This window comes from Podarcis vaucheri, assembly GCF_965113315.1.
Source record: "Podarcis vaucheri genome assembly, chromosome: 3".
Lineage (NCBI taxonomy): Eukaryota > Metazoa > Chordata > Lepidosauria > Squamata > Lacertidae > Podarcis > Podarcis vaucheri.
This window is the reverse complement of record NC_138761.1, coordinates 87,209,951-87,233,811: the sequence shown is the minus strand read 5'-3', so window position 1 is coordinate 87,233,811 and position 23,861 is coordinate 87,209,951. Positions and strand designations below refer to the sequence as shown.

At 40.7% G+C, this 23,861-nt stretch overlaps 1 protein-coding gene across 4 annotated transcripts in view; it reads left to right on the top strand.

Annotated features, from left to right (window-relative positions):
• Positions 1–23,861, top strand: part of KCNQ5 (potassium voltage-gated channel subfamily Q member 5) — a 264,075-nt gene that overhangs the window by 162,034 nt on the left and 78,180 nt on the right. For 3 of the 4 annotated variants that reach the window (XM_082218295.1, XM_082218291.1, XM_082218292.1), the window contains exon 2: positions 18,570–18,660. In XM_082218295.1, coding sequence (XP_082074421.1) covers positions 18,570–18,660 — 91 coding nt within the window. Of the gene's footprint in view, positions 1–5,680; positions 5,734–18,569; positions 18,661–23,861 lie in introns of those variants that run through there. The other variant, XM_082218294.1, reaches the window with a different exon arrangement.

Sequence of the window (23,861 nt, the reverse complement as noted above, 5' to 3'; positions counted from 1 at the left end):
GTTTTCAGACTGTCATCAATTTGGACACTGATGTGAGCCTTTATCTGTATTAGAAATTAAGTTGACCAGTCAGGAACAGAGAGCCAGCTTCTTCATAAAAATGATATAAATCTCAGATCCTCAGAAGAAGCTCACAGGGTTGTATAAAGTTACTGAAAGCAAAAGAATGATAATAGCCCATGTTTGTCAATTATCTGCTAGATTTCACAGCCAGATTAACCTTAAATGACCATTCATTAAAAAATATGCTTAATCATTATTATTAAAGTTATTTACCTAGTGCAGGCACAGGCTAACTCGGCCCTCCAGATGTTTTGAGACAACAGTTCCCATCATCCCTGACTACTGGTCCTGTTAGCTAGGGATGATGGGAATTGTAGTCCCAAAACATCTGGAGGGCCGAGTTTGCCTATGCCTGACCTAGTGGGACCTCAAATACTGTGACACTACTAAATAACTCAAGGGAGTTCATGCAAGTGAAGGTGTCCAATTCCCTTTTCTCCACCCTAGCAGCCAAAGGCACCCCTCCATGGATGACATACAGGGATCTACTCAGGGAGGGGAAGACTACCCAAAATTAAGTGGTGCAGCCCCTTCACCACAGCCCATATCATTCACGAGCAAGCATGGCATCAGCATCCACCATGATGCAGCAAATTGCCACTGGGTTTGCTTGAAGAGCAGTGGAGTTGGTGATGTCACACACTTTGAAAGAATTGCCTTGTCATGCTGAAGAGAAGCACTGGCTGAAGCACCTGCAACCACTACCAGCATTGCTACACTACCTGCAGGCCCCTTGCTGGGGATCAGAGGCATTCCCATTTATTGAAAGATGGTGTCAGCTGCCTTAGTTGTTTTATTCAATACTTCTCTGCTGAGTGCTGGGAGTGACTATCTCCACGTGGTCTGGTAAGTGGGGTTTTTTGGGAGGGGGGCAGTTGAAGGTGGAGACAAAGGGACAAGCTACAAGAGTGGCAAGCAAAGTGGCTGCAGACACTGCCATAATCTAAATTTCCCTGACCCCTCACCAGAATGGTATTTTTTGCAGCTGCACAAAGCCAATTTCCCCAGGGCCTCCTCAAACCTGGCGCCATCTCTTTTCAGGATGGCTCCAAACTCTTCAAATAGTATTTTCAGGGAGGAAAGATGACTGCAGAGGGGAAGAGCATAAGTTCCTTAAATTAACTTAGGATCTAAACCGAAGCCCTGATTGTGGATGGGAAAAGACATTTTGTCATTTTTGTTCATACTAATCCTCCAGCTGAGAGGACAAAACATTCTTACCTTTTATTTAGATAAGTTAGACTTTCCAAAAGGGTGGCAAAGTTAGTCTGTTGTTGCAGCAGCAACAAAACAAAGAATCTTACAGCACCTTAAAGACCTTACTATGGCATGAGCGCCAGTGTGGTGTAGTGGTTAAGAGCGATAGACTCGTAATCTGGGGAACCGGGTTCGCGTCTCCGCTCCTCCACATGCAGCTGCTGGGTGACCTTGGGCTAGTCGCACTTCTCTGAAGTCTCTCAGCCCCATTCACCTCACAGAGTGTTTGTTGTGGGGGAGGAAGGGAAAGGAGAATGTTAGCCGCTTTGAGACTCCTTCGGGTAGTGATAAAGCGGGATATCAGATCCAAACTCTTCTTCTTCTTCTTCATAGACAAGAATCTATGATATATGTTAAGGACAGGCATGGTTAAAATTCTCTCGTGTTCATGTGTCTAACATGTACTTAAAATTAAATCTGTTGGTGTTCATTGGAGCCCAGTGGAAAAAAGCTTGAAGAAAACCTAACCCAAGAATATACTTCATGTGTCACAGCTTGTGTGTGTGTGTGTGTGTGTGTGTGTGTGTGTGTGTGTGTGTGTTGGTGCTGGGGAATCTGATCAAAACAAACTAGATATAAGGAAGCAATTTGTGTCTTTTATAGCTGTTTTGATGTAAGTTATAATACAAGTTGACTATGAAACTCAAGGATTGCAGTGACTGCAAACAGTAAAGAGCATTTAACTGTAAATCAGCCTAACCAGTGGAGAAGACATAAATTAAAAGATTATGGGGCTTAAGAGTAACTATTGGAGGAAAATTGATAGGGGGATAAGGGAAAACAGAATTTGGGGAGCAGCCATCACAGGAGTAAGATGAGATATGATCTTCTCGAGTAAAACAGAAAGGAAGGAAAGAATTAAAGTTGTATGTAAGGAGCAAGGGAACTGGAGGGGAAAAGAGGGCTTCCTAACATTCTTGGCTGGAACAATGGAAAATGGATAGTAAAGAATATATTTTGCTTAAGTGCAGAACATGATCTTCTGCCAACTTGGGTTCACTCTCAGGGATGGAGTTGCAGTTTATGTGGAGAGATATATACCAAGCGGCACATTTTTCAAACTGCAGCATGGCAGAAATCCAGGATTTGGCATCACAGGAAGTATGTGGAGGGTGGAATGGCATTGTCATACACATAGTTAGATTATCACTGGTAGTACTGGAAAACCCTCGAATTCAGACTATAACACAGAAAAAAGCTTGGTCTCACAGAAACCATTTAGCTTGCAATTTCTATTCCTCATTTACTCACTTTTTACAGGGAATCCAGACTATTATTTATTTCATTTATGAATCACTTCCCATGAGGCATCTCAAGCAATTTACAATATAATGACATATAAACAATTGCAAATATAAAAAACAGTTAAAAACAAGTGTATAAAAAACAGTTTTAAAAACCAGCAATTATAAATATAGAAACATCTTAAAGCTAGAGCACATCAATTCAAATCAATTCAAATCCAGGACAGATATCAATTGGGACAGAGATTTTAGAAGGCTTCTTGCCAACTCACTGCATTCTAATGTTTGGTTTTTAAGTTGTCCTACTATCTATTTTCCAGCCTGGTTGCAGTGAAACTTTTCACTTAAAAATGCATTGTGGGCCAGCAAAATGTTTTTGAGGCTTTTCAGGTCTATTGTACCTTTAATTAGAAACTTTGTTTGCTTTCTGTTCAGACTGACTGGGATAATAGTGATGAATTGTCCCTTAGTCATCTTATTTTCCCTACCAATTGTGAAAAGGGTTTAATTAGTGGCCTCACTCCAAATCACATTCCCATTGCAACTGTGTGCAAGTTACATGTAGTTTTTGGGTAAAGCGTCTGACGCTTGGTTTTGGGAACTTCATGTGGCCTAGTTTGCTTGCACAGGAGCATAGGAAGCTGCCTTAGAGTAGATCAGACTATTTGTCTGTCTAGTCTAATATTATCTACTCTAACTGGCAGTAGATCTTCTGCATCTGGAGCAATGGTCTTTCACATCACTTGTTACCAAATCCTTTTAATTTAACTGGAGATGACAGGAATAGAACCTGGGTCTCCGTTCAGCCTCTCCTCAACCTCCTGTGAGGCTGCTAAATGTACCTGTAGTGTAACTTGTTTTACTCAGAGTAAAGGTAAAGGTAAAGGTACCCCTGCCCGAACGGGCCAGTCTTGACAGACTCTGGGGTTTGTGCGCCCATCTCACTCAAGAGGCCGGGGGCCAGCGCTGTCCGGAGACACTTCCGGGTCACGTGGCCAGCGTGACAAAGCTGCATCTGGCGAGCCAGCGCAGCACACAGAACGCCGTTTACCTTCCCGCTGGTAAGCGGTACCTATTTATCTACTTGCACCCGGGGGTGCTTTCGAACTGCTAGGTTGGCAGGCGCTGGGACCGAGCAGCGGGAGCGCACCCCGCCGCGGGGATTCGAACCGCCGACCTTTCGATCGGCAAGCCCTAGGCGCTGAGGCTTTAACCCACAGCGCCACCCGCGTTCCCTTACTCAGAGTAGACCCATTGAAATTAATGTACCTAACTTAGTCATAGTCATTTTAGTGGATCTACTCTGAATAAGACTTGGCTGAATACTACCCAATGCCTAGTTTTGTGCATGCGGTAAACAAAGGAAGCTGCAAAGTGAACTGGATTTTCTGAAAGGAAAAGTCAGAAGGTTTGTGGAGGGGTACTTCATGGATTTGGGGAGGGGGGGTTGGGTACATCTGGCTACCCAACTATAATTCCCCAAAGAACATCTGTTCAAAGGAATGGAATGTGAGAATACTATATATATCATGTATATCTAGCCACAAAGCTTTAGTACATTAGGTTGATACAGAGCTCATAGTTATGTAATCCCTATTTGATGTGGTTAAGTCTATCCCTTCATCTTACACTGTACAAATAGCTCTGTCTCTCAGATAAACTGAAGTCAAATGATCCCAAATGAAAAGTCCTAGTATGTGATATTTTGTAGTATTGTCATGCTGTTTCTTTGATCATTTCTTTGATCACAGCTTAGCTGCCTTCTCTTCATTATCGTCTAATTGGGTGGTGCATATCAGTACTACTAGCCCAATCAAAGTTTCTTAACTCATAAAGGTACCTAAATCTTTTAATAATAATAATAATAATAATAATAATAATAATAATCCCTGTCAGTTGTTTGACACAGTTCAACCTTTTGGGGAATTGTGAACACCAAAGAATTAAGAGCACTGCTGCTACTGTTGATATAATAACTGTGTTTCCTGAACATAAAGGTAAAGGTACCCCTGCCCGTACGGGCCAGTCTTGCCAGACTCTAGGGTTGTACGCTCATCTCACTCATCTCACTTCCGGGTCACGTGGCCAGCGTGACAAGCTGCATCTGGCATGCCAGCACACGGAATGCCGTTTACCTTCCCGCTGGTAAGCGGTCCCTATTTATCTACTTGCACCCGGGGGTGCTTTCGAACTGCTAGGTTGGCATGCGCTGGGACCGAACGGCGGGAGCGCACCCCGCCGCGGGGATTCAAACTGCCGACCATGCGATCGGCAAGTCCTAGGCGCTGAGGTTTTACCCACAGCGCCACCCGCGTCCTGAACATGCAGAAGGTTAAATGGGGTGGAACTCATACACATACAATCTCTGCTGTCAATGTCCCTAGGCTGCTCTTCACACCTTCATGCAATTGGTGTGAAGGTCTAAAGAGGGTTTTAAATGTGTTCCATTGAACATATTTAGAACCCTTCCTGCAAGCTGGAACCCTGGCTTCTCGGGGCTTGAATCGTGGGAAGTGTTTCTACAAACTTTCAGTTGAATGTGCTTGAAAACTATTTTGAGACCTTCACACTAATTATACAAAGATCTGAAGAGATGTCTGAGGGCCACAGGTCATTAGAGGTGGTACTTGATGGACCTAAACCAATGGATTAAAGATACAAGAAAAGAGATTCTAACTAAACATCAGGAAGAACTTTTTGACAGTAAGAGCTGTTCAGCAGTGGAACAGACTCCCACAAGAAGTGGTAAGCTCTTCTTCCATGAAGGCTTTTCAGCAGAGGTTGGATACTTAGATACATGACAGCCTGCTATGTAATAATAATAATAATAATAATAATAATTTGTACACCGCCCATCTGACTGGGTTGCTGCAGTAAAACGAAGTAAAAAGAAGAGGAGGATCAGCTACCAGTTGCATTTTAATTTCTTTCAGCTTTTAATTTCTGCTTGTTTTCCTTAATGGTTTTTCACTCTTTCAGCATTAAGATTACATTACTTCTCTGGCAGTTCTACTGCTGGCTTCTGTGTTTTAATTGCTGAAGCAATTTTTCCTACAGATTTTTTTTTTTTTTTGGCTGTACCTAGTCAATTTTACTTTTATTCTTCATTGCAGCAAACAAAATATGTAAGCACTCTAATCACCTAATTGGGGGGAAACCCAAAGATATGGTAAGTTATATGAAATTAATGATATAACAAGGCTGACATTTATAGAAGCATTTAAATTATCTCCAATAGCTTTTATTATTAGAAAGTGAGTGTATTGCCCAACATTTTAATTAGATTATTGCCTGAATTGGTTCAAAAATAAGTAGACTCAAGATGGAAGAATCTACTAGCTGCAGAACCATAAGTCAGTCTTGCATATAGCTTTTTATAAAATAAAGTGACTATGTCTTGGGTAAGGTTTAGTTCAATCAAGGCATATCACCAACATTTTAGAGTCCATTTCCCTTCTGTTTATTCATGGTGACATTTTAAATATTCAGCTACTCTCCTGTAATTTTTAATGGAAATTCAGACGTTTAGGAAGACCCTTTTTCTTAAGAAGGTAACTTTATAGTGTCCTTGTGTTTTGCTTCTAGGGTGCTTCCAGACTGTAGCTGTTTTCAGGCAGGATTCAGCCACATAATGGCAAATTCAGATTATGCAATTAAAACTAATATAACCTCCCCACGGAAATATTGCAGTTCATGTTCAATAAATAACCAGCGTCATCTAACCTCCAAGCAAACAAATCAGTGAATATGTCATCTGGAAGCAACCCTAGAATCATAACGTTAAGAAATTCCCTGTAGAACCTGTGAGGTGGTGGGAGGGTAAAATTCCCAAATGCTTAGGTAAGGAGAATGTTTTGGCAGGGGACAGGAGCAAAACAGAGTTTCTCCTCATGAGCCAAAGGGTTTCTGAAAAGATTCAGAGCCATAGCCTTGCTAATCTGATGCGGAAAACAACTACAAAGAGTCATGTAGCACCTTAAAGACGAAAAAGTTTATTATAGCATAAGCTGTCATAGGCTGTGGGGTAGCTGTGAACCGTTACTCTGAGTTGCAGGTCTATATAACCACTGTTTACAGTTCCCTCTCCCTCAAACCCAGTAGTGGCTGCTGCAGTTACACAAGTAGGGCTGAACCATTGCACCAGGCAAAGTATTTAAATTATGTTTTTATGACCCTCAGATTCCATTGTACTATTCGTAAGAGGAGATAAGATCTTTTTTTCCTTTGGGTACATAATTCCACTATTTTGGAGCGTAAGAGTTTATTTTCTTACACCAAGAGAGGAGAAAATCAGTTTATGAAAACCTGAACAGCACCAGACATGCAATGTATGTTTTAAAATGTTTCTGAGAAAGCATTGCTCGCACCCTGTGTGCATGCTAAAATAATGCCTTGTGCTCTCTCTTTTTGCATCAAATCTTGGGAAAATCTTTTTATGGGAGTGACACTATAAAGCTAGCATATTTAAAATTACATTAAAATGGGTCAATCATGTGTCAAGCAAGTGTCACTGATTAATGTTGATAACCGCAGATACTATGGGGAAGTGCTTTCTCCAATGGTGAGAGAATGTGTAAACATATTACATTGAAACCCTTTCGCATGTTCGAATATTTTTGAAAGACTCTGTGGAGAAAATGTTTGGCAGTTAGATAAGCTATGTGAGCACTTTGCAATCTAGAAGTTTCCAAATCTATTTTACTGATTTATCATCAGGGAGGAGATTTATTCACATTTTTCCACTGATAAAATGTTATTGTTTCAAAGGATGTAGAGTTTATGGGGTTTTTTTTTTTTTAAAAAAAAGTCACTAGCATAGAAATTGAAAACTCTGGAAGCTGCTGCTGCTGCTGTGCCCTGGGACACTAGCCTTGTGGAAGTTTTACAGCTGCCTCAGTATGCAGCAGAGCTCCTAGTCTCTAATTTGGGAAAATGCTCAACAACTTTAGAATAAAAGTTCCTTGCTGCTGTAATGTTTCAGAAATATCTGGCTGGAATCCCGCTGAGATTTTCATGGTGTTTTTTTTTTTCTTTCTTTCTTTCTTTGACAAATGAGTTTAGGAAAGTTTGTAGCAAATGGCTCATTCACATAACTTTGGCTATAGCTGAACTCTGAAACAGGCATCCTTGTTGTTTGTCCACCCTTGTTTTGGAGTAAATGACCCTTGGGTTTCCTTCCAACTCTACAATTCTACGATTCTATGAAATATTTCCGAATCCAATGTTAAGCTGCTGGTTTTAAGTAAGCTATTGTTGTTTGTTTATTTGGAATCAATTGGTTTAAATCTGCCAATATTTTTATTTACGAGTTGCCATATATCACACAGCTCTCAAGGTGGAAGAGAAGTAAAATGTTGTTTTTTTAATTACATATTATAAACATAATAAAAAGTGTTCACACATGCTAAGGGTGTAACCCTAATGCTACCCCCCCCCCTTGCAGGACTTTGCTACATCTGTATTCTTGCTGCTTATGGCAGTTGTGATGGAAGGTGGAGTTCAGTGCAAAAAAAAATAATGTAAAGGAAATATGTATTAGCGGCAGCTAGGAACCTAGTTGCTATCACTGATGCTCACTCCAGTGACTCTTGGTTTAAACAACTGTTATTCACTTTAATTTGGGCTAACTTGAACACTGCTTGGAAACTTCAACTCATGTAGAATGCAGCCTCCCATCTAGTGGCAGGTGTGAGTGGACCAGAATGCATGACAGCTATCTGGAAACATTCTGTTACCAGTATATTCTGAATTCCAGGATGGCAATTTTGACCTTCTCAAATAGTCTGGGCCTTCAAGCAACACCTCCCTTATGATCTTACCAGCATTTTGAGCAGAAGTGACTCGCCGGATTTTGCGAAGTTGCCACTCTAGCTTCCCAACAGTTGAGGCACTGTTGCTTACCAGAAGGTGCAAGGAGTGGACAGCACAGTGGAAACCAACCAGGTGGAGCACCAGGAGTATTTGCATCACACTAGCTTTTTGGCCACCTTCCCCTTCTCTGCCACCGTCCACTGCTTTCATCCTTGCATTTTTTTTGGCATTCTGATGAATTCACCTAGATCAGGTGTGGAACCTACCCCTGTGGGGCTGTTCCAGACTCCAAGTATGCCCAGTCTTTCCAGATCAGATAACTGTTAGAGACTCGTTGAAGCTCTGCCCTCTTGCAGTTAAGCAAATGTCCAGTAAGGGAGGCTAGCGTTTGTGGTTTAACAGGGAAATGAGGAATGCCGATGATCTCTAAAGTGACTTGCATGACCGGAAGCATCTGCTCCTACATTGAGTGTGAGAGAGACAGACCAAAACATATACTTCTACATGGAGTTCTAGGTCATGTACTCTGATGTGGAGCAATCACGGTATACCCAGAGAACCCCTGCTGATCTAAGTATAGAACTTCTATATCAACTATGACCTGGCATGATCTACAGCTTTGCGGATGGCAGATATGCAGGGGGCCTTTGGGAGATGAAAATGGTTTCCAAGAAGCTAGAAAGTTTGAAAACCATGGACTTGTGATGATGAGGCAGTACCATGGAGTTTTTTAGGACATGCATCTACCTCTTCGGCATTGAATTAAAGTTGGCTGTGACATTCAGGGCAGTTGAACCCAGGGTAAAGGTAAAGAGACCTCTGACCATTAGGTCCAGTCGTGACCGACACTGGGGTTGCGGCGCTCATCTCACTTTATTGGCCGAGGGAGCCGGCATACAGCTTCCGGGTCATGTGGCCAGCATGACTCTGGCAAACCAGAGCAGCACACGGAAATGCCGTTTACCTTCCCACCAGAGCGGTATCTATTTATCTAGTTGCACTTTGACATGCTTTTGAACTGCTAGGTTGGCAGGAGCAGGGACCGAGCAATGGGAGCTCATCCTGTCGCAGGGATTCGAACCGCCAACCTTCTGATCGGCAAGTCCTAGGCTCTGTGGTTTAACCCACCCGCGTCCACCCGCGTCCCCCAGGGTAGTTCCTATTAAAAACATTGGTAAAATAGGTAAAATACATGATGCATGGATGTATCAGAATCTGTTTTCCCAGACATCTGCACTGGCATTAAAGTTGTATGTAGCACTCGTGTGTGATCCTTGCACATCATGTGACCCCTGTGGGTATTAAACATCAATGTAACACAGGTATTCCCATTGTGCATTATATTCTTATTGAAATCAGAACCTCAAAGATGTTCCTGGGGATAATCTATTAAGCTGCAGTCACATACCCATAAATATATTTTTCAAATAAAAGTGTTTACTTGGCTGCTTTCTTCTACAGTCTTCAGCAGTTTTAATTTTAAAATACAGAAGTTGTTGTTTCTGTTCCTTTAAAAGCAGTTAATATTAACACTGCACAGCTATATAATCACATTCAAAGTGACACAGTAGTTTTGCTCTTGATAAATGCTTTTAAACCACCGATGAGAGCATTTATCTTGGTTTATCATACACATTTACAGTTGTCCATTTATCTAAAAGTCCATATCTTTGCATTAAAGATAGCCAGAGTACATTCAAGGGGCACTGAAACAAGAACAGCTTATCTCTAGAGATAAATTAGCCAAGATAACCTTGACATAAATATTTCCTTTTCCGTTTAAAAATTTATAGGATGAATTACATGCAGGATTCAATAAACAAACAGAACTGCCTCTGTGTATTCAATGCAGCGATCATGACAGAGGCCACTAGCTTAAGCAATTTCATACGCTAGTGGATCTTACTTCTTGACATGACATTATAAAACGTTTGGTGATCAAATTTAACACAATTTTTTTGTCTTTCCCCCCTTACTTCACTATTTCAATACAATTTCTATTTGAAATTATGCTCCAGTTAACTGATGTGACAAAAACGTCTGGATTTTGGCGTTTAAATGTTTCAGTTTATCTTTAGAGACAAATGGGGGCTGAAATTCAGGAATATTTTTAAAATAGGGTACAACTTCTGCATACGCTCTTGAATAGGAAGCATGAGAAGCCCATATTCAAGGTAGGATTGTAGTATATGCTTCCCCTAAGAAATTAACTAGAATTTTGCAAGAAGACAATTTAGAGAAAACAGCGAAGCCTCTTTTAAGTCAGATTGCAGGATCCCCTTCTCAAGATCTGCATCAAAGCTTGCCAGCATGCTAAGTATGAATTGAATAATGTATTTTCTGATAGAGCTGAATTTTCATTGGCGTGTGTGTACCAAAGGTATTGGGAAAGTGGTAAGAGACTGAGTAAGATTTTGGCTTTTCATTTTTTAAAAAAGAAAGAATTCCATTCCACTGTTTAAAGGAGAACAGAACACAGTATGTATGTTAAAGGCTTGGTTGCAAGCTCCGTTCAATGGGAACGGAGGGAAGATGGGGGTAAGTAGAGCAGTTAATGCACATAATAACCAGCCATTGTTTGCATTCACTAGGATGTGAATGTGCACATTTTCCTTCCACGAACAGTGACTTGTACACATTTCCCAGCTATTATGCATAATTCCCAACAGACCCTCAGCAATTTTCAAGCAGTTCATTGCGGGGGGTAGTTTGGCAACCACTGGCCTAAACAATGGGAAATTGCCTTAAAATTGTGTTTGTTTGTTGAATTTATATACCATCTTATACCCGGAGACCTCAGGATTTTTCACAGAATAAAATCAAAATATAAAACCACAAAAACAACAACCCAAGAACCTCCCCCCAAAAAAAACAACAACAACCACCCCATATTTTAAAAGGGCATGGGATATCCTTGGGTACATTGGATTCCACAATGTTGGTATAGGAAAGCACTGTCTGTTATGTACTGAAGTTCTCACCCTGGGCCAGCAGGGGGATACTGTAGATAGTTATGCAAATAAGGGATCGAAAGTGACGTTCAGTGATTGGATAGTTTTAGAAAATTGTTACAGTTACATTGTACTGGAGCTCTATATAAGCAGGCTGACTGAAACCTTCAGTTCAGTTCTGTCCTGGCCTGTAAATAAACAAGAGCTGTTTGAAGAATCGCTGTGTCGTCTGATATGTTCACCCACAACTCAACACTGTCCCTGTTGGGCCTAATTTGACCTGCAGGCCAAAGGTATCCCATGCCTGATATAAACAATATTGTGTTAGATCAGTTCAGTATAAGGCAGCTTCCTGTGTCCCACAGCACTGAACGGAGCTTGCAACCAAATCTTGGTTGCAGTCTTAGATAATGATATGAGTTTGCTGCATTTTATTTTATTCTTCATGTGAGCCACCTTGAATTTTATAAGGGAAGATGGGGTATAAATATTTTAAATGAAAAAATGCTGCAATTCTTCATCAAAGACAGCAGTCATTTCATGTCTTCTTTGTGATACATTTTCTCGACAGAGATATATGCTTATTACATTTCTTGCTTGCTTCCCCTAAATCTGTTGCCAAATTATGGATCAAATTTAGTCTGGGTTGGTTAAAGAAAGCAAAAGCAATCCATAACAATTAAGCCACTTGATAACTGTGTGTTTATGGCTAAAGATCCTGATGTGGATTTCCCCCCCCCCCCCGTGGTGCTCCTAGGAAAGTAGCCTGTAAAATTTCAAAAAGGCAGATCCCGGTACCAAGGAGATATGATGAATGAAAAAACAGATTCAGACTTGTGAAACAAATTGCAAAGCTAATTTGACAGGAGTGTACATGTGGGCATGTGGCAGAAAGGTTGAAAGGATATGAATGTCAAGCATTTCCCAAGCAACCATCACTAGCAGAACTAGCAACAAAGCAATACAGTGGTACCTCAGGTTACATACGCTTCAGGTTACATACGCTTCAGGTTACAGACTCCGCTAACCCACAAATAGGGCTTCAGGATGAGAACAGAAATCATGCTCTGGTGGTGTGGCAGCAGCGGGAGGCCCCATTAGCTAAAGTGGTGCTTCAGGTTAAGAACAGCTTCAGGTTAAGAACAGACCTCCAGAACGAATTAAGTACTTAACCCGAGGTACCACTTTACATAACTACAGTATTCTTTCCTCAAAGCACTGGGATTGGAAAGCCCTGGTAAAATGTTTGCCTATGGTTAGAAGGAGGATCTATCAAAAGATTGGTCTCTCTCCCACCCTATACGGTACAGTGGTACCTCTGGTTACGTACTTAATTCGTTCCTGAGGTCTGTTCTTAACCTGAAACTGTTCTTAACCTGAAGCACCACTTTAGCTAATGGGGCCTCCCGCTGCTGCCGCGCCACCGGAGCACAATTTCTGTTCTCATCCTGAAGCAAAGTTCTTAACCTGAAGTACTATTTCTGTCTGTAACCTGAAGCGTATGTAACCTGAACTGTATATAACCCGAAGTACCGCTGTATTTCCTTTATGTGGCAAGCTTGGGAAGAAGTGTTTTAAGTTTTGCAGACATTCTGCTTCCAGCATTTTTTAAAGAGAAGAGAGTTAGATGTCCCCACTTCAGGACACTTAGGAGAGACCTTGCTTCAATTCGGAGGAGCCCCCCATCCTGCTTAGCATTATCTTGCAATCAGCAGCCACTTCCAGTGTGACTTAAGATCCTACCGCTTTTTAGTTTGCCTCTCAGCGACATTTAACCTGGAATAGCATTATAAACGAAGAGATACAGTATTGTATTCCATACAGCATGCCTCACTGGCAGCAGGTACATTTTTGTAAAATAAGCAGAACCACAATGCTTCACATTCAGTCTGGATTCCACCCATTTTTCCATAATGGACACATTCCAGAGAAAATTAAGTATATTTTAATCCTCCTATTGAGACGGGTGTTGTTTGTTTATTGTTTAGAAAGATTTACGGACTACTTAATCAGAAGACTTTTGTAAGCATAATAAAACACAGCTAAAATCCACCAGACTTTAAAAAAACAAAGAAGTATACCTAAGGTAAAATCAGCAAAACATTTAAAAACAAAAAGTGAATTTGTGGGCTGGGTGGCTCACTAAACTAAATAAATAAAAGAGTAAGTTCAAGTTTCTACCACAAGGGACCCCAAACATGGACAGCCTTGTGTATAGCTGAGGTTCAGTACTGCAAACGCCATTAATTCACCCAATGCTTTATGTCTTGGGTTTTTGATGTTCTGAATGATGGTCTTCGAAAACCCTTCCTTGTCTGGGCAGCTTGCTTTGGTAGTTGCATTTCTTTCCTTTTATAGAGTTTAAACCTGCTTATCTATTGTTTTCCTAGAACTTTAAAATGAGGAAGAATAGGACAAGGGCAAACATCTCCACCCTGTTTCTAAATCCAAACATTAATCTCCACTATAATTGTCAAACACAGTGTCAAAACATGAATATTAATGCTTCAGCTTGTAATATACTTATTTTTCCAGTATTCATTCCTAAAAAGCTATACTTACAAAACACTGGCTTACATGCCGGATACTTTCAAAACAGTTGTCTGTGTTGACCTGCTCTGTGCTGTACCATTGTACATACTTTTAATAGACCCTGTAACTCTCCTTTCATATTGTAATTCGTTTTTTGTTTAGAATCTTTATCATTAAAAAAGAAAACACTGATACTGCTTCTCTTCATAAGCATACTGCATTATAAAAGAAATGCATTTGGCAGGGATAATTGCAATATCTATTTTTAAAAATATATTAATATTATTTAATATGTTAATCCAGTATTTATTATATCTCAACATAAATCACTGGAATACATAATAGGTAACAAAACACCAAAAATACATTTGGGACATAATGTAACAGTATGATGGCTGATATCCAATGGCGCCTGACTTTTTTTCCCTCCTGCAGCCTTCCATGTGCTCCCCAAATGTGATCTGGAGGGACCCTTCTGAAGCAGATTTTGGGGGTGAATGGACTGTGCGCACACAGTGTGAGCTGTGCACACACTGCAGGGTGTGTGTGTGTGTGTGTGTATGTGCATGCTGATGTTGCACAGCTCTAGTCCCCTCAATGGCAGGGGAAAGGTGGTGCGCTTGACACATGGCTATCTAAAGGAGGGGTCATAAAAGCCCATTGCAGTGGTACCTCAGGTTACAGACGCTTCAGGTTACAGACTCCACTAACCCAGAAATAGTACCTCGGGTTAAGAACTTTGCTTTAGGATGAGAACAGAAACCGCGCAGCGGCAGCGGGAGGCCCCATTAGCTAAAGTGGTACCTCAGGTTAAGAAGAGTTTCAGGTTAAGAACGGACCTCCAGAATGAATTAAGTTCTTAACCCGAGGTACCACTGTATGTCCAGGGTCTGGACAAAGCACTTACAGCATCAATATTCAATTCCATATTATGATGAATTAACTGAAATGCAGGAAAGTATGGTTTGACCCAAACCATATCCTCATAAAGAGTTGGAAGAGTAATCTAGGCTTGCCCCTGCAGTGCAGAGATCACAGCTAAACCAGTCCCTACAATGCAATAATGTAATACATTACATTATATTTCAGAAATGAAAGTTCATAAAATGAGGCCATAGTTCAGAATCTGTTTATAAAGGAATGCTACAGGATCATTGGGCCCTAGAGAAGAGTTTGGGTTAGGAAGGACTCTCCAACTTTCTTCATGTCCAATAAAAGCATCTTGTAGAATCCATCCCTGGGATATCAGAAGAAACACATCCCCTTTTGTTCTGCACAAGACTTAAAAATGATTGACTGGAAAATAGCTTTAACTATGGGCAGCAATAATTTGTAACTTCTGAGAACACCATTTTATTAACAGTGGAAAGTGCTTTTTTCCACCCTGTTTCCTGTGTCCTTTTCATATTTTCTCTTTCACAGTGCATGCTCTCAACAAGGTTCTGCTGAACAGGAAACAGCAGCCAAAGCTAACGTCAAACAGCGATTTTAGTGAAATAAAAAGAATTCATATTACTGTTAGCAGCACATGAGATGTCACCATGCTCCTTTCAGTAATATGACAAGAGCTTTCATGATTTACGGATGTTCATCCCTTTTTCTTCATATCCAGTCATTTATTTTAAAATTACACTAGATTTTCCAACCAACTGTTATTGTGATTGCATTTGGCTGTAATGGATTACTGAGAGTTTTTTTGTTTTGTTTTTTATGGTTCCAGTCCAAAATTATACATGGCATGATAAAATGTGACATTATTACAAATTACTGCTTTAAACTGTCTACCAAAAGGAAATACCAAAATTAAGAAGGTTTGGTGGCTGCTGGCTCAACTAGTGAAATAAAACTGTTTCAGAAAAGGAGCTTGAAAGTGCTGGACATGTCTGCAAATTAACATGGGTGGGGGACAAATAGTAGTATAATAATAATAATAATAATAATAATAATAATAATAATGATGCTGATGCTGATGTTTTATTAAATTTTTATCCCATTCCTCTCACATGAGCCCCAGGTCAGCAAATGAAAGCCTTGAGCCCGGTCAGTGCAGTGTGGGTTCTTGATTCTTTTTATTCAATCTTATTAGCAGTCAACCTTTTAAAATAATAATAATAATAATCTGGATCTTGTTAACATAGGATTTGTGTTCAATTCATGAAAAAGAACTGGTTTTGTTTTCAGTATCCAGATATACAAAGACTCTTGGCTCATGTATCCAAAGGCAGTTAAGTCACTAGCATCATGGAAATTTGGCCAGGATTTGGGTCAGTCAGCTATTTAAAACACACCAGCACACACACGGATTAGGTTGCCTTAATAGGCTATTGTCCTCCAATCTTTTGTTTGTTCTTTCGCTTTTTCTTTTTTACCCTTTAGTGAAAGTATCTAGTTATTCAAAGAAATATTTTAACTCCAGTTTTAAATCCAATCAAGGCCTTCATTGGTTCAAAGTATGTCATAACTTTAGCACGCTGTCCAGAAAGTAGATGCCTGAAATAACAGCATGGATGATAATCCAAACATCTTTAGACTGGACAGTGGTGTTAAGTCTCAAATTCTGTTGAAACTCTTCTAAGGGCATTCATGGGCGTAGCCAGGGGGTACAGGGGAGGAGCAGCTGCCCACCCCTAAATCAAGTAAATAAATAGAAATACTTAACTAACTGACCATTTGCATCACAGCTAACTCGGTTCTGCCCGTCCCATCATAATGCTTGCCTCACCCCATCCTGACTATGAGGGCCTTTCATCTCCTTGAGGGCCCTTATTCTCTAAGGATCCACAAACCTTGAGAAATGGCTTCCTTGGAGGTTAAACAGTGTTCTGCAATGACATCCTAGGAACTGCAAACCCCATTTATTCCTCTATTTGCCCTATGTAAAAATGCAGTGTGCCATTGCTGGAAGATGGTGGCATGCTTCACAGCGGAAGATAAGCTGGTGAATGACCCCTTGATGTTTTTATTGATGTTAGTTGGCCCTGTAATATTGTTACCTGAGTAGATAATAAAGACAGATGTTTGTTGTACAGTTTGGGTTCTTGTGCCTATATCTCTGTTGGTAGCTGTTTATGCTATTTCCCATTTCAATTCTGATACTCACCCTTCATGGCTGAGAGCCAAAGAGGATTTAGACATACAAAGTTGGGTTTTATACTTTCCCCCTTTAACAGCATACCCCACTGTTCAAAACTGCAGTTGCCACATAGAAATATGTCTGGGAGTTGCCTCTGCTGTTTGAAAATATAAATCGAAAGCTCCCTTGCGTGTACCAAACTAGTAGTACAGTTTTTTGGATCAAGGACAATATTAATGAGCTGGAAAATGCAAAGCACATGAAATCATACAATAAAGGCTAACAAAGTGAAAGCAAAATACTCATAAATGTTGAATTGTAGCAGTAGCAAAGTACCTGATTTGCAAACAGTTTAATGTTCTCGGGAGTTCAGCCCTTCCTGTAAAGCTCAGTTAAAGGGAGAAGACACAGTTGCCACAATTGTGTTGTTGTTGTGGTGGTGGTGTATGTTATTATAAAAAAATACATTTAATCTGTTCTTAAGATGTTTAGAAACACCCATCTTACTGACCCTTATTTACGTGAATGCTCCTTGCTTTCATGAGATCTCAGCTCCTAAGGTCATGTTGTTATATTCATAGAAAAGACTAGCTACGTGGCTGTAGGAACCACATCTTTTTGTGGGGCTCCAGGGCCAAAGTCCCTGGAGCCATGAAAGGGTGTGTGGCTCCTGTTGCACGATGTGTAGGCGTAGAACCCTAGGCACCGCTTACACTCAAGCGAGAACTCACCTGTGGCATGCACCCTGATTGAATTCCCAGCACACCCTATGGAAATAATTGCTTCCAGGGATGGGTTTTCCCGGTTTTGCTGGCTCAGGCCTGTTTCTGATGTAGGGCCCCACCAATTCCAGCCACATACCCTTGTTCTTTGGATCCCACCTAGTGTGAGGGTTATTAGAGAACCTAACACCATATCCCATGGCAGCTGTATCCGCAGCCATGATTTGCATTCTCGGAATGACCCTCAAATAATTGAAGAGGTACCAGCCCCTATCTGGGTATTTTGTGGCAACTATGCCTGCATAGATAGAGGAAACGGCCCGTCAGGTTGAAAAGGGGCATTCGATCTGTGTCTTTTTGCCCCTTTTTGTATTGTCAGTTTTCCAGGTGTCCATTTTTCCTTTCTTGGACTCGGGGGGACAGCAGAGAGAACAGGTCTGGCAAATGGTTCTTACTGACACTCGAGAGCTGGGTGCTGGGGTTATCCCTGGCCAGAGTGCAAGCTTCTGCTCACATTTCCAGCTTGACATTCACCTGTGCACCAGCCTGCCAGATTGGCCAATGACAGTCTGGTGTGGAGGGCTGGGAACAGGTCCACTCCTGGGGGATTTAAAGCTGCACATGCTGGCGCCAGCACCCTGCTCTAATGGAGATGTAATTACAGTATTTTTCCATGTATAAGACGCCCCTGTGTATAAGACACCCACTATTTTGGGGGACTCAAAATTAAGAAAATGCACTATGCACTATCCGTGTATAAGACAACCCCTTATTTTAAACTTCAAAAATTTAGGAAAAAATATAGTCTTATACAAGGAAAAATACAGTAATTCTGATAACTTGACTGTTTCATATATTTAAAGTTTATTTTCACTCCAATGGTCCTGGCTAATTTTTACATTCTTTTGTTTTTCAGTTTTCTCCTTGTCTTCGGTTGCTTGATTTTATCAGTGTTTTCTACTATCCCTGAACATACCTGGCTTGCCACTAGTTGCCTCTTCATTCTGGTAAGTGAACTTTACGAACCAAATAGTAATAATAATTCAGAGATTGGAAAGTGAATTATATATATTTTTATACATATCCATAGTAAATTAGGGTACTTTTATCAGTACTTTGGGAAATTAAAAAATAATAGCAGCAGGAAAAGAAATTAAAAAATGATAGCAGCACACTATTATGCAAGTTTTCTCTGAAGTAAGGCCCATCCTGTTAAGTGGAACTCTTACTTCCTAGGAGGGTGTTTGGTGAGTCATATTTCATTTGAGATTTATTCAGAGGTGGCAAACCTACAACCTGGTTGGCTGGTGTGCCTCCCCACAAGCAAATTTACCTTGTCCCCCCAAGACTCTACCAATTTTGGTGGCAGGAAAAAATAAAATAAAATAATAGACATAGTATTCTGTTGGTCAGAGAGGTTTAAACCTCTCTGTTCAGCCCTGATGAGAATGCACATCACCTCTTCCGAATCACAGATCGGTGGGAGAAGGCTATGTGTCTGTGTGGCTACATGCACATGAAGTGGTCAAACCCATCTCTGGTATGTGGGCCCTGGAAGGTTGACCGAGGGTGAGCGTGGTCCTTGCGCAAAAAAAGGATACCCAACCCTGATGTAAGATATAATGTGGTACCTTGGGTTAAGTACTTAATTCGTTCCGGAGGTCCGTTCTTAACCTGAAACTGTTCTTAACTTGAAGCACCACTTTAGCTAATGGGGCCTCCTGCTGCTGCCGTGCCACCGGAGCACAATTTCTGTTCTCATCCTGAAGCAAAGTTCTTAACTTGAAGCACTGTTTCTGGGTTAGCGGAGTCTGTAACCTGAAGCGTATGTAACCCGAGGTACCACTGTATATGGTTTTTGAAACTCTGAAGTCTTTGTGCTAGGAGAGGAACTTGTCTATGAGGCCCTCTCTGCTCCTATCCTCCAGAAACAGACACATTATTATTGGGGTCTCTTTGGAGGTGACCATGTTCCAAGATTAGGATTCTGCCCGTTTAGAAGTTACGAAGAAGGGCAGCATTCCCCAACTGTAGACTTTCCCATAACTACAACAAACTGCTGGGGGAAAGTAAATCTGTAGAAACTGTTGTAGATAGAAGCTTTAATCCTATTGAAACATGGTCACCATAGTCCTCTTCTCCATAGCACCCAGAAGGTATATTAATGACAGATTATAAGCCTCTGATATCATCCTGCTAATAAAAAGTTAGCATCAGGTATATCTAGATGTATACTGGGGGTGGACCGGGGTGGGAGGGGGAGGAATTCTAAATATCTCTAGAGAAATACAATTGTACCTTGGCTCCCATACTCCTTGGGAGTCAAACGTTCCAGCTCCCAAACAATTGGAAACCGGAAGTGAGTGTTCCGGTTTTCGAATGTTCTTTTGGAAACCAAACGTCCGACGGAGCTTCCACAGCTTCCAATGGGCTGCAGGACCTTCCTGCAGCCAATCAGAAGCCACACTTTGTTTTTTGAATGTTTCAGAAGTCGAACAGACTTCTGGAACAGATTCTGTTCAACTTCCGAGGTACTATTAAATATACTATTTAGGCAGAAGTGGCTCACCAAGATAAGGTAGAGCTGCTATGCTAGCTTCTCAATAGGCAGGTTGTTGTTGCATAGTGAGAGGAGCAAGGCAGCAGGGAGGTCAGCATGGTGCAAACACACCAGCGAGAGCTACTTTGGTGCTCCTTCCAGAGCATCTGCAGCATACCAACCTCCCTGCTTCCCCTTTCTCCTCCTGATAAGCAGCAATGACCCTCCTGCCAGTAAGCTAGCATAGCAGGTCTCTGCCAGCAAGCAAAATTCTTATTTACAGAGGTTTGTACAATTATGACAAAATGGCACAGTATTACAAGCAATATATTCTCTCTTTTTTTGGGGGGGGGAGGCTTTCATGCTATGCTGCCCTTTTCTTTCTACCACCATGGAAAGATGTTTATTCTAATTAAATTTAAAAGTATCCAGAAAACCCAATTGGACATGAGATAATTGACTCCCTAGAAGAGGCTATGCGAGTTGTGATTCTTGTGTGCAATTCTTGCTGTCCTGCTGGATCACTGCTTACTGAAGTACAGAGGAAGAAAATATGAGAAATACGCAAATCCGTATTATTGTTATTGATCTTGCAGTGGTTGTTAGCTACAAATTACGAAGGTCTGGCCATATTTACTATTGTTAGCTCCACTTTTGTTCTTCGCTCTTGTCTTTGGGGGAGTTTTAAGTTTCTCTCAAAAGGTTCTCCCCTTATGGGAAGCCCAATGATGTCTCCATACAGCAGAGCTGCTTTATTTGGAATTAGCGTACAAAAATATAAAGAAGATTGCGATACATGGGGAAAGTGGAAAGAAGTTTTCATTTGGAAATCAAATGGATGATGTTGGCAATAGAGACAGAATCGCAGAAGGGTAGCCTCTTTAGTCTTTCGGGGCAAAACAACAAACACTTTACAGATTAACAGATTTATTTTGGCATAAACATCTGCGTTTACTTGTACAGGCAGAGGAGGACCACCTCTGCAGCAAATGCTTGTGTACTGGGGGGTGGGGCCGGGAGAGAAACACTGCAGTCCGTGACGGTATCAACAAATGGAACAAACAACTAAATGGGAGAGGAAAGTGACTGTGTAAAAAATGAGTAATTCTAGATTTTTTGCAATCCAAAATATTAAACCTTTATTCTTTCCCCACTTAAGTGGAGTGTCTAATGACTGTGCTGTTCTGTATTCTTCCATCCTTTTGTAACTTGGACTGAGTTCTGCCATTCAAAAAGTAACATTGCTAATTACTGGAAGGGGGTAGTGGTCAAAATAACAGGTCCTAATTATTAAATTAGAGCAAGCAAGCAAGCGCGCACACACACTTACTTGGATCCTGACCTTTTGTGTTGATTTTTTAAAAAATATTTCAACGTTTATATAAAGTGTCCATGAGCCTTATAATTTATCTCCTATCTATGCTTTACCTCATAACTGTGCTTTTTTTAAAAAAAAGAAAAAAGGAAATTTGCTTTGACTCCCTCAGGAGTTTATGGACTCTCCTCCTTTGGAGGTTTTTAAGCCAAGGTGGGATGTTCACCTCTCATGGATGCTTTAGTTGAGTTTCCTGCATTGCAGGTGGTAGGACTAGATGACCCCCATGGTCTCTTCCAACTCTATATGATTATTTTATTCTAAGCCTGCTTATGTATAATGATCACTCTTACTGGATTGGGGCATCAATATGTTAATTTCTCTTAGCTTTGCTTGGATCACCGTAATACCATATTTTAAGTTCTATTGTCAAGAGCACTGAAATTTGTCCAGAGTTTTGCATGAAGAGCTTTAAAAATGCTGATGTTATTTTTTAGCCTTTTACCTTACCCATTGGTGATTTATCACAATCTGTGCATTGTACAATATCTTAGCATATTTTTAAATTTGTAATATAATGCCCGTTAACTAGCAGCCCAAAAGTGCAGTAGCAGAGTATTACATCATACCATATGCAAAGCAAGCAAATAATAATAATAATAATAGGAAGAAGTGGTAACACCAATATAAATCAATTTCCTGAGCTGGCATGGATAGTGAATCTCAGGCATCTAAGTCTGAAGCATAAGAAATAAGATCCTACCAGATGACGCAAAAGTATTCTGGGTCCTCTGCCCTCTTGTGACATGCAATTTTTGTGTGTTTTTTCCCCAAATGGCCAAAGTCTATAAGTTCTTATACCATAAAGACAAATGTTGATTTTTCAAGGTTTTGCATTGCTGAGATATTGAAATCCTAGCTACAGCTAGCATCCATGTCAACAGTTCTTTTTGAGCAACTAGCCTTCATGTTATCAGTCAATACGTTCAGTAATGACAGTTGTGGGGAGACCTGAACAGTTGATTTCATTGTTTTAGGTATTTCATGATCTATTTGAGACAAGAATAATGAGACCTGAGGGCATTCCCACCAAAGATGGAAGAATGTCCCTTGAAGCTCACCAACAATCCTGTGTTGACTGTGACGTGATAGGAGACATCTGCACAGGTAGACAATGCCATCTGTGCACAACTTTGAGGGAACATTCCCTCACATATGATGAAACAGACTTATGAGGCCTAGCTGACCACCATGATTTCCATTCAGATTCCTCTATTACAATGTTTAGATACTTTTCCCAAGAAAATATGAGGCCCACCAAGGGACCAAGCAGTAAGCTCTAAAAGCTCTGTGTATAAATTAAACAACTAAACAAAATAATAGATTAAACGACTAAACAACAACAACAAATAATAGAGACCAGTCCTTTGCTTCTGTGTCCCTGGAGCCTTCATTACATATCTTAAAGTGCCAGGAAAAACATTCCTCTTTTCCCAGGCCTTTGGCTAATTAAATATTCTATGGCCTTTTAAACGGGCTGTTGCTTTTGTTTCTTATTGTGGTATGTATTTTTATATTGTAAACCACCACCCTGTCATCCTTGGATGAAGGGCAGTAGAGACATTTAATGAATAATAATAATGGTTTCATAATTAGTCAGAGATCAGGGCTGGATCTACACTGGTTCTAAAAACACTGTTTAAAAAACTAATATAGCTCTCAATGCAATTTTGCATTGACGACAGGTTTCCTGCTCTTCAGCGACTCTCTGGTGTCACATTTTTATAACACATTTTTAATATTATAACTAACCAGTGTAGATTTGCCCCTAGGAGCTTGGGCTTTAAGTGACTGATCTGCCAGTACAGTGGTGCCTCGCAAGACAAAAAGAATCCGTTCTGTGATTCTCTTCGTCTAGCGGTTTTTTCGTCTTGCGAAGCAAGCCCATTGACGGATTAGCGCTATTAACGGCTTTTAGCGGCTTATCGGATCAGCTGAAAAGCGGCTTAGCGGCTTAGAAAAGGGGGGGGAAGGAAAAAAAACCCGCAGGAACTCGCAAGACATTTTCGTCTTGCGAAGCAAGCCCATAGGAGATTCGTTTTGCGAAGCACCTCCAAAACGGAAAACTCTTTCGTCTAGTGTGTTTTCCGTCTTGCGAGGCATTCGTCTTGCGGGGCACCACTGTATATGGTGAAGTTGATACTTCTGTGTAATCAGTTTAGACCTGAATCCCTCATTTTTTAATTTAAAATATTTTTGAGGTCTCTATTTTGAAATCTTCAAATATCTAAAAAAAATCCTTCTTTAGGTAATTTTAAAGCAGCGAGCTAAATAGAAGGGAAGCATCTGACTTT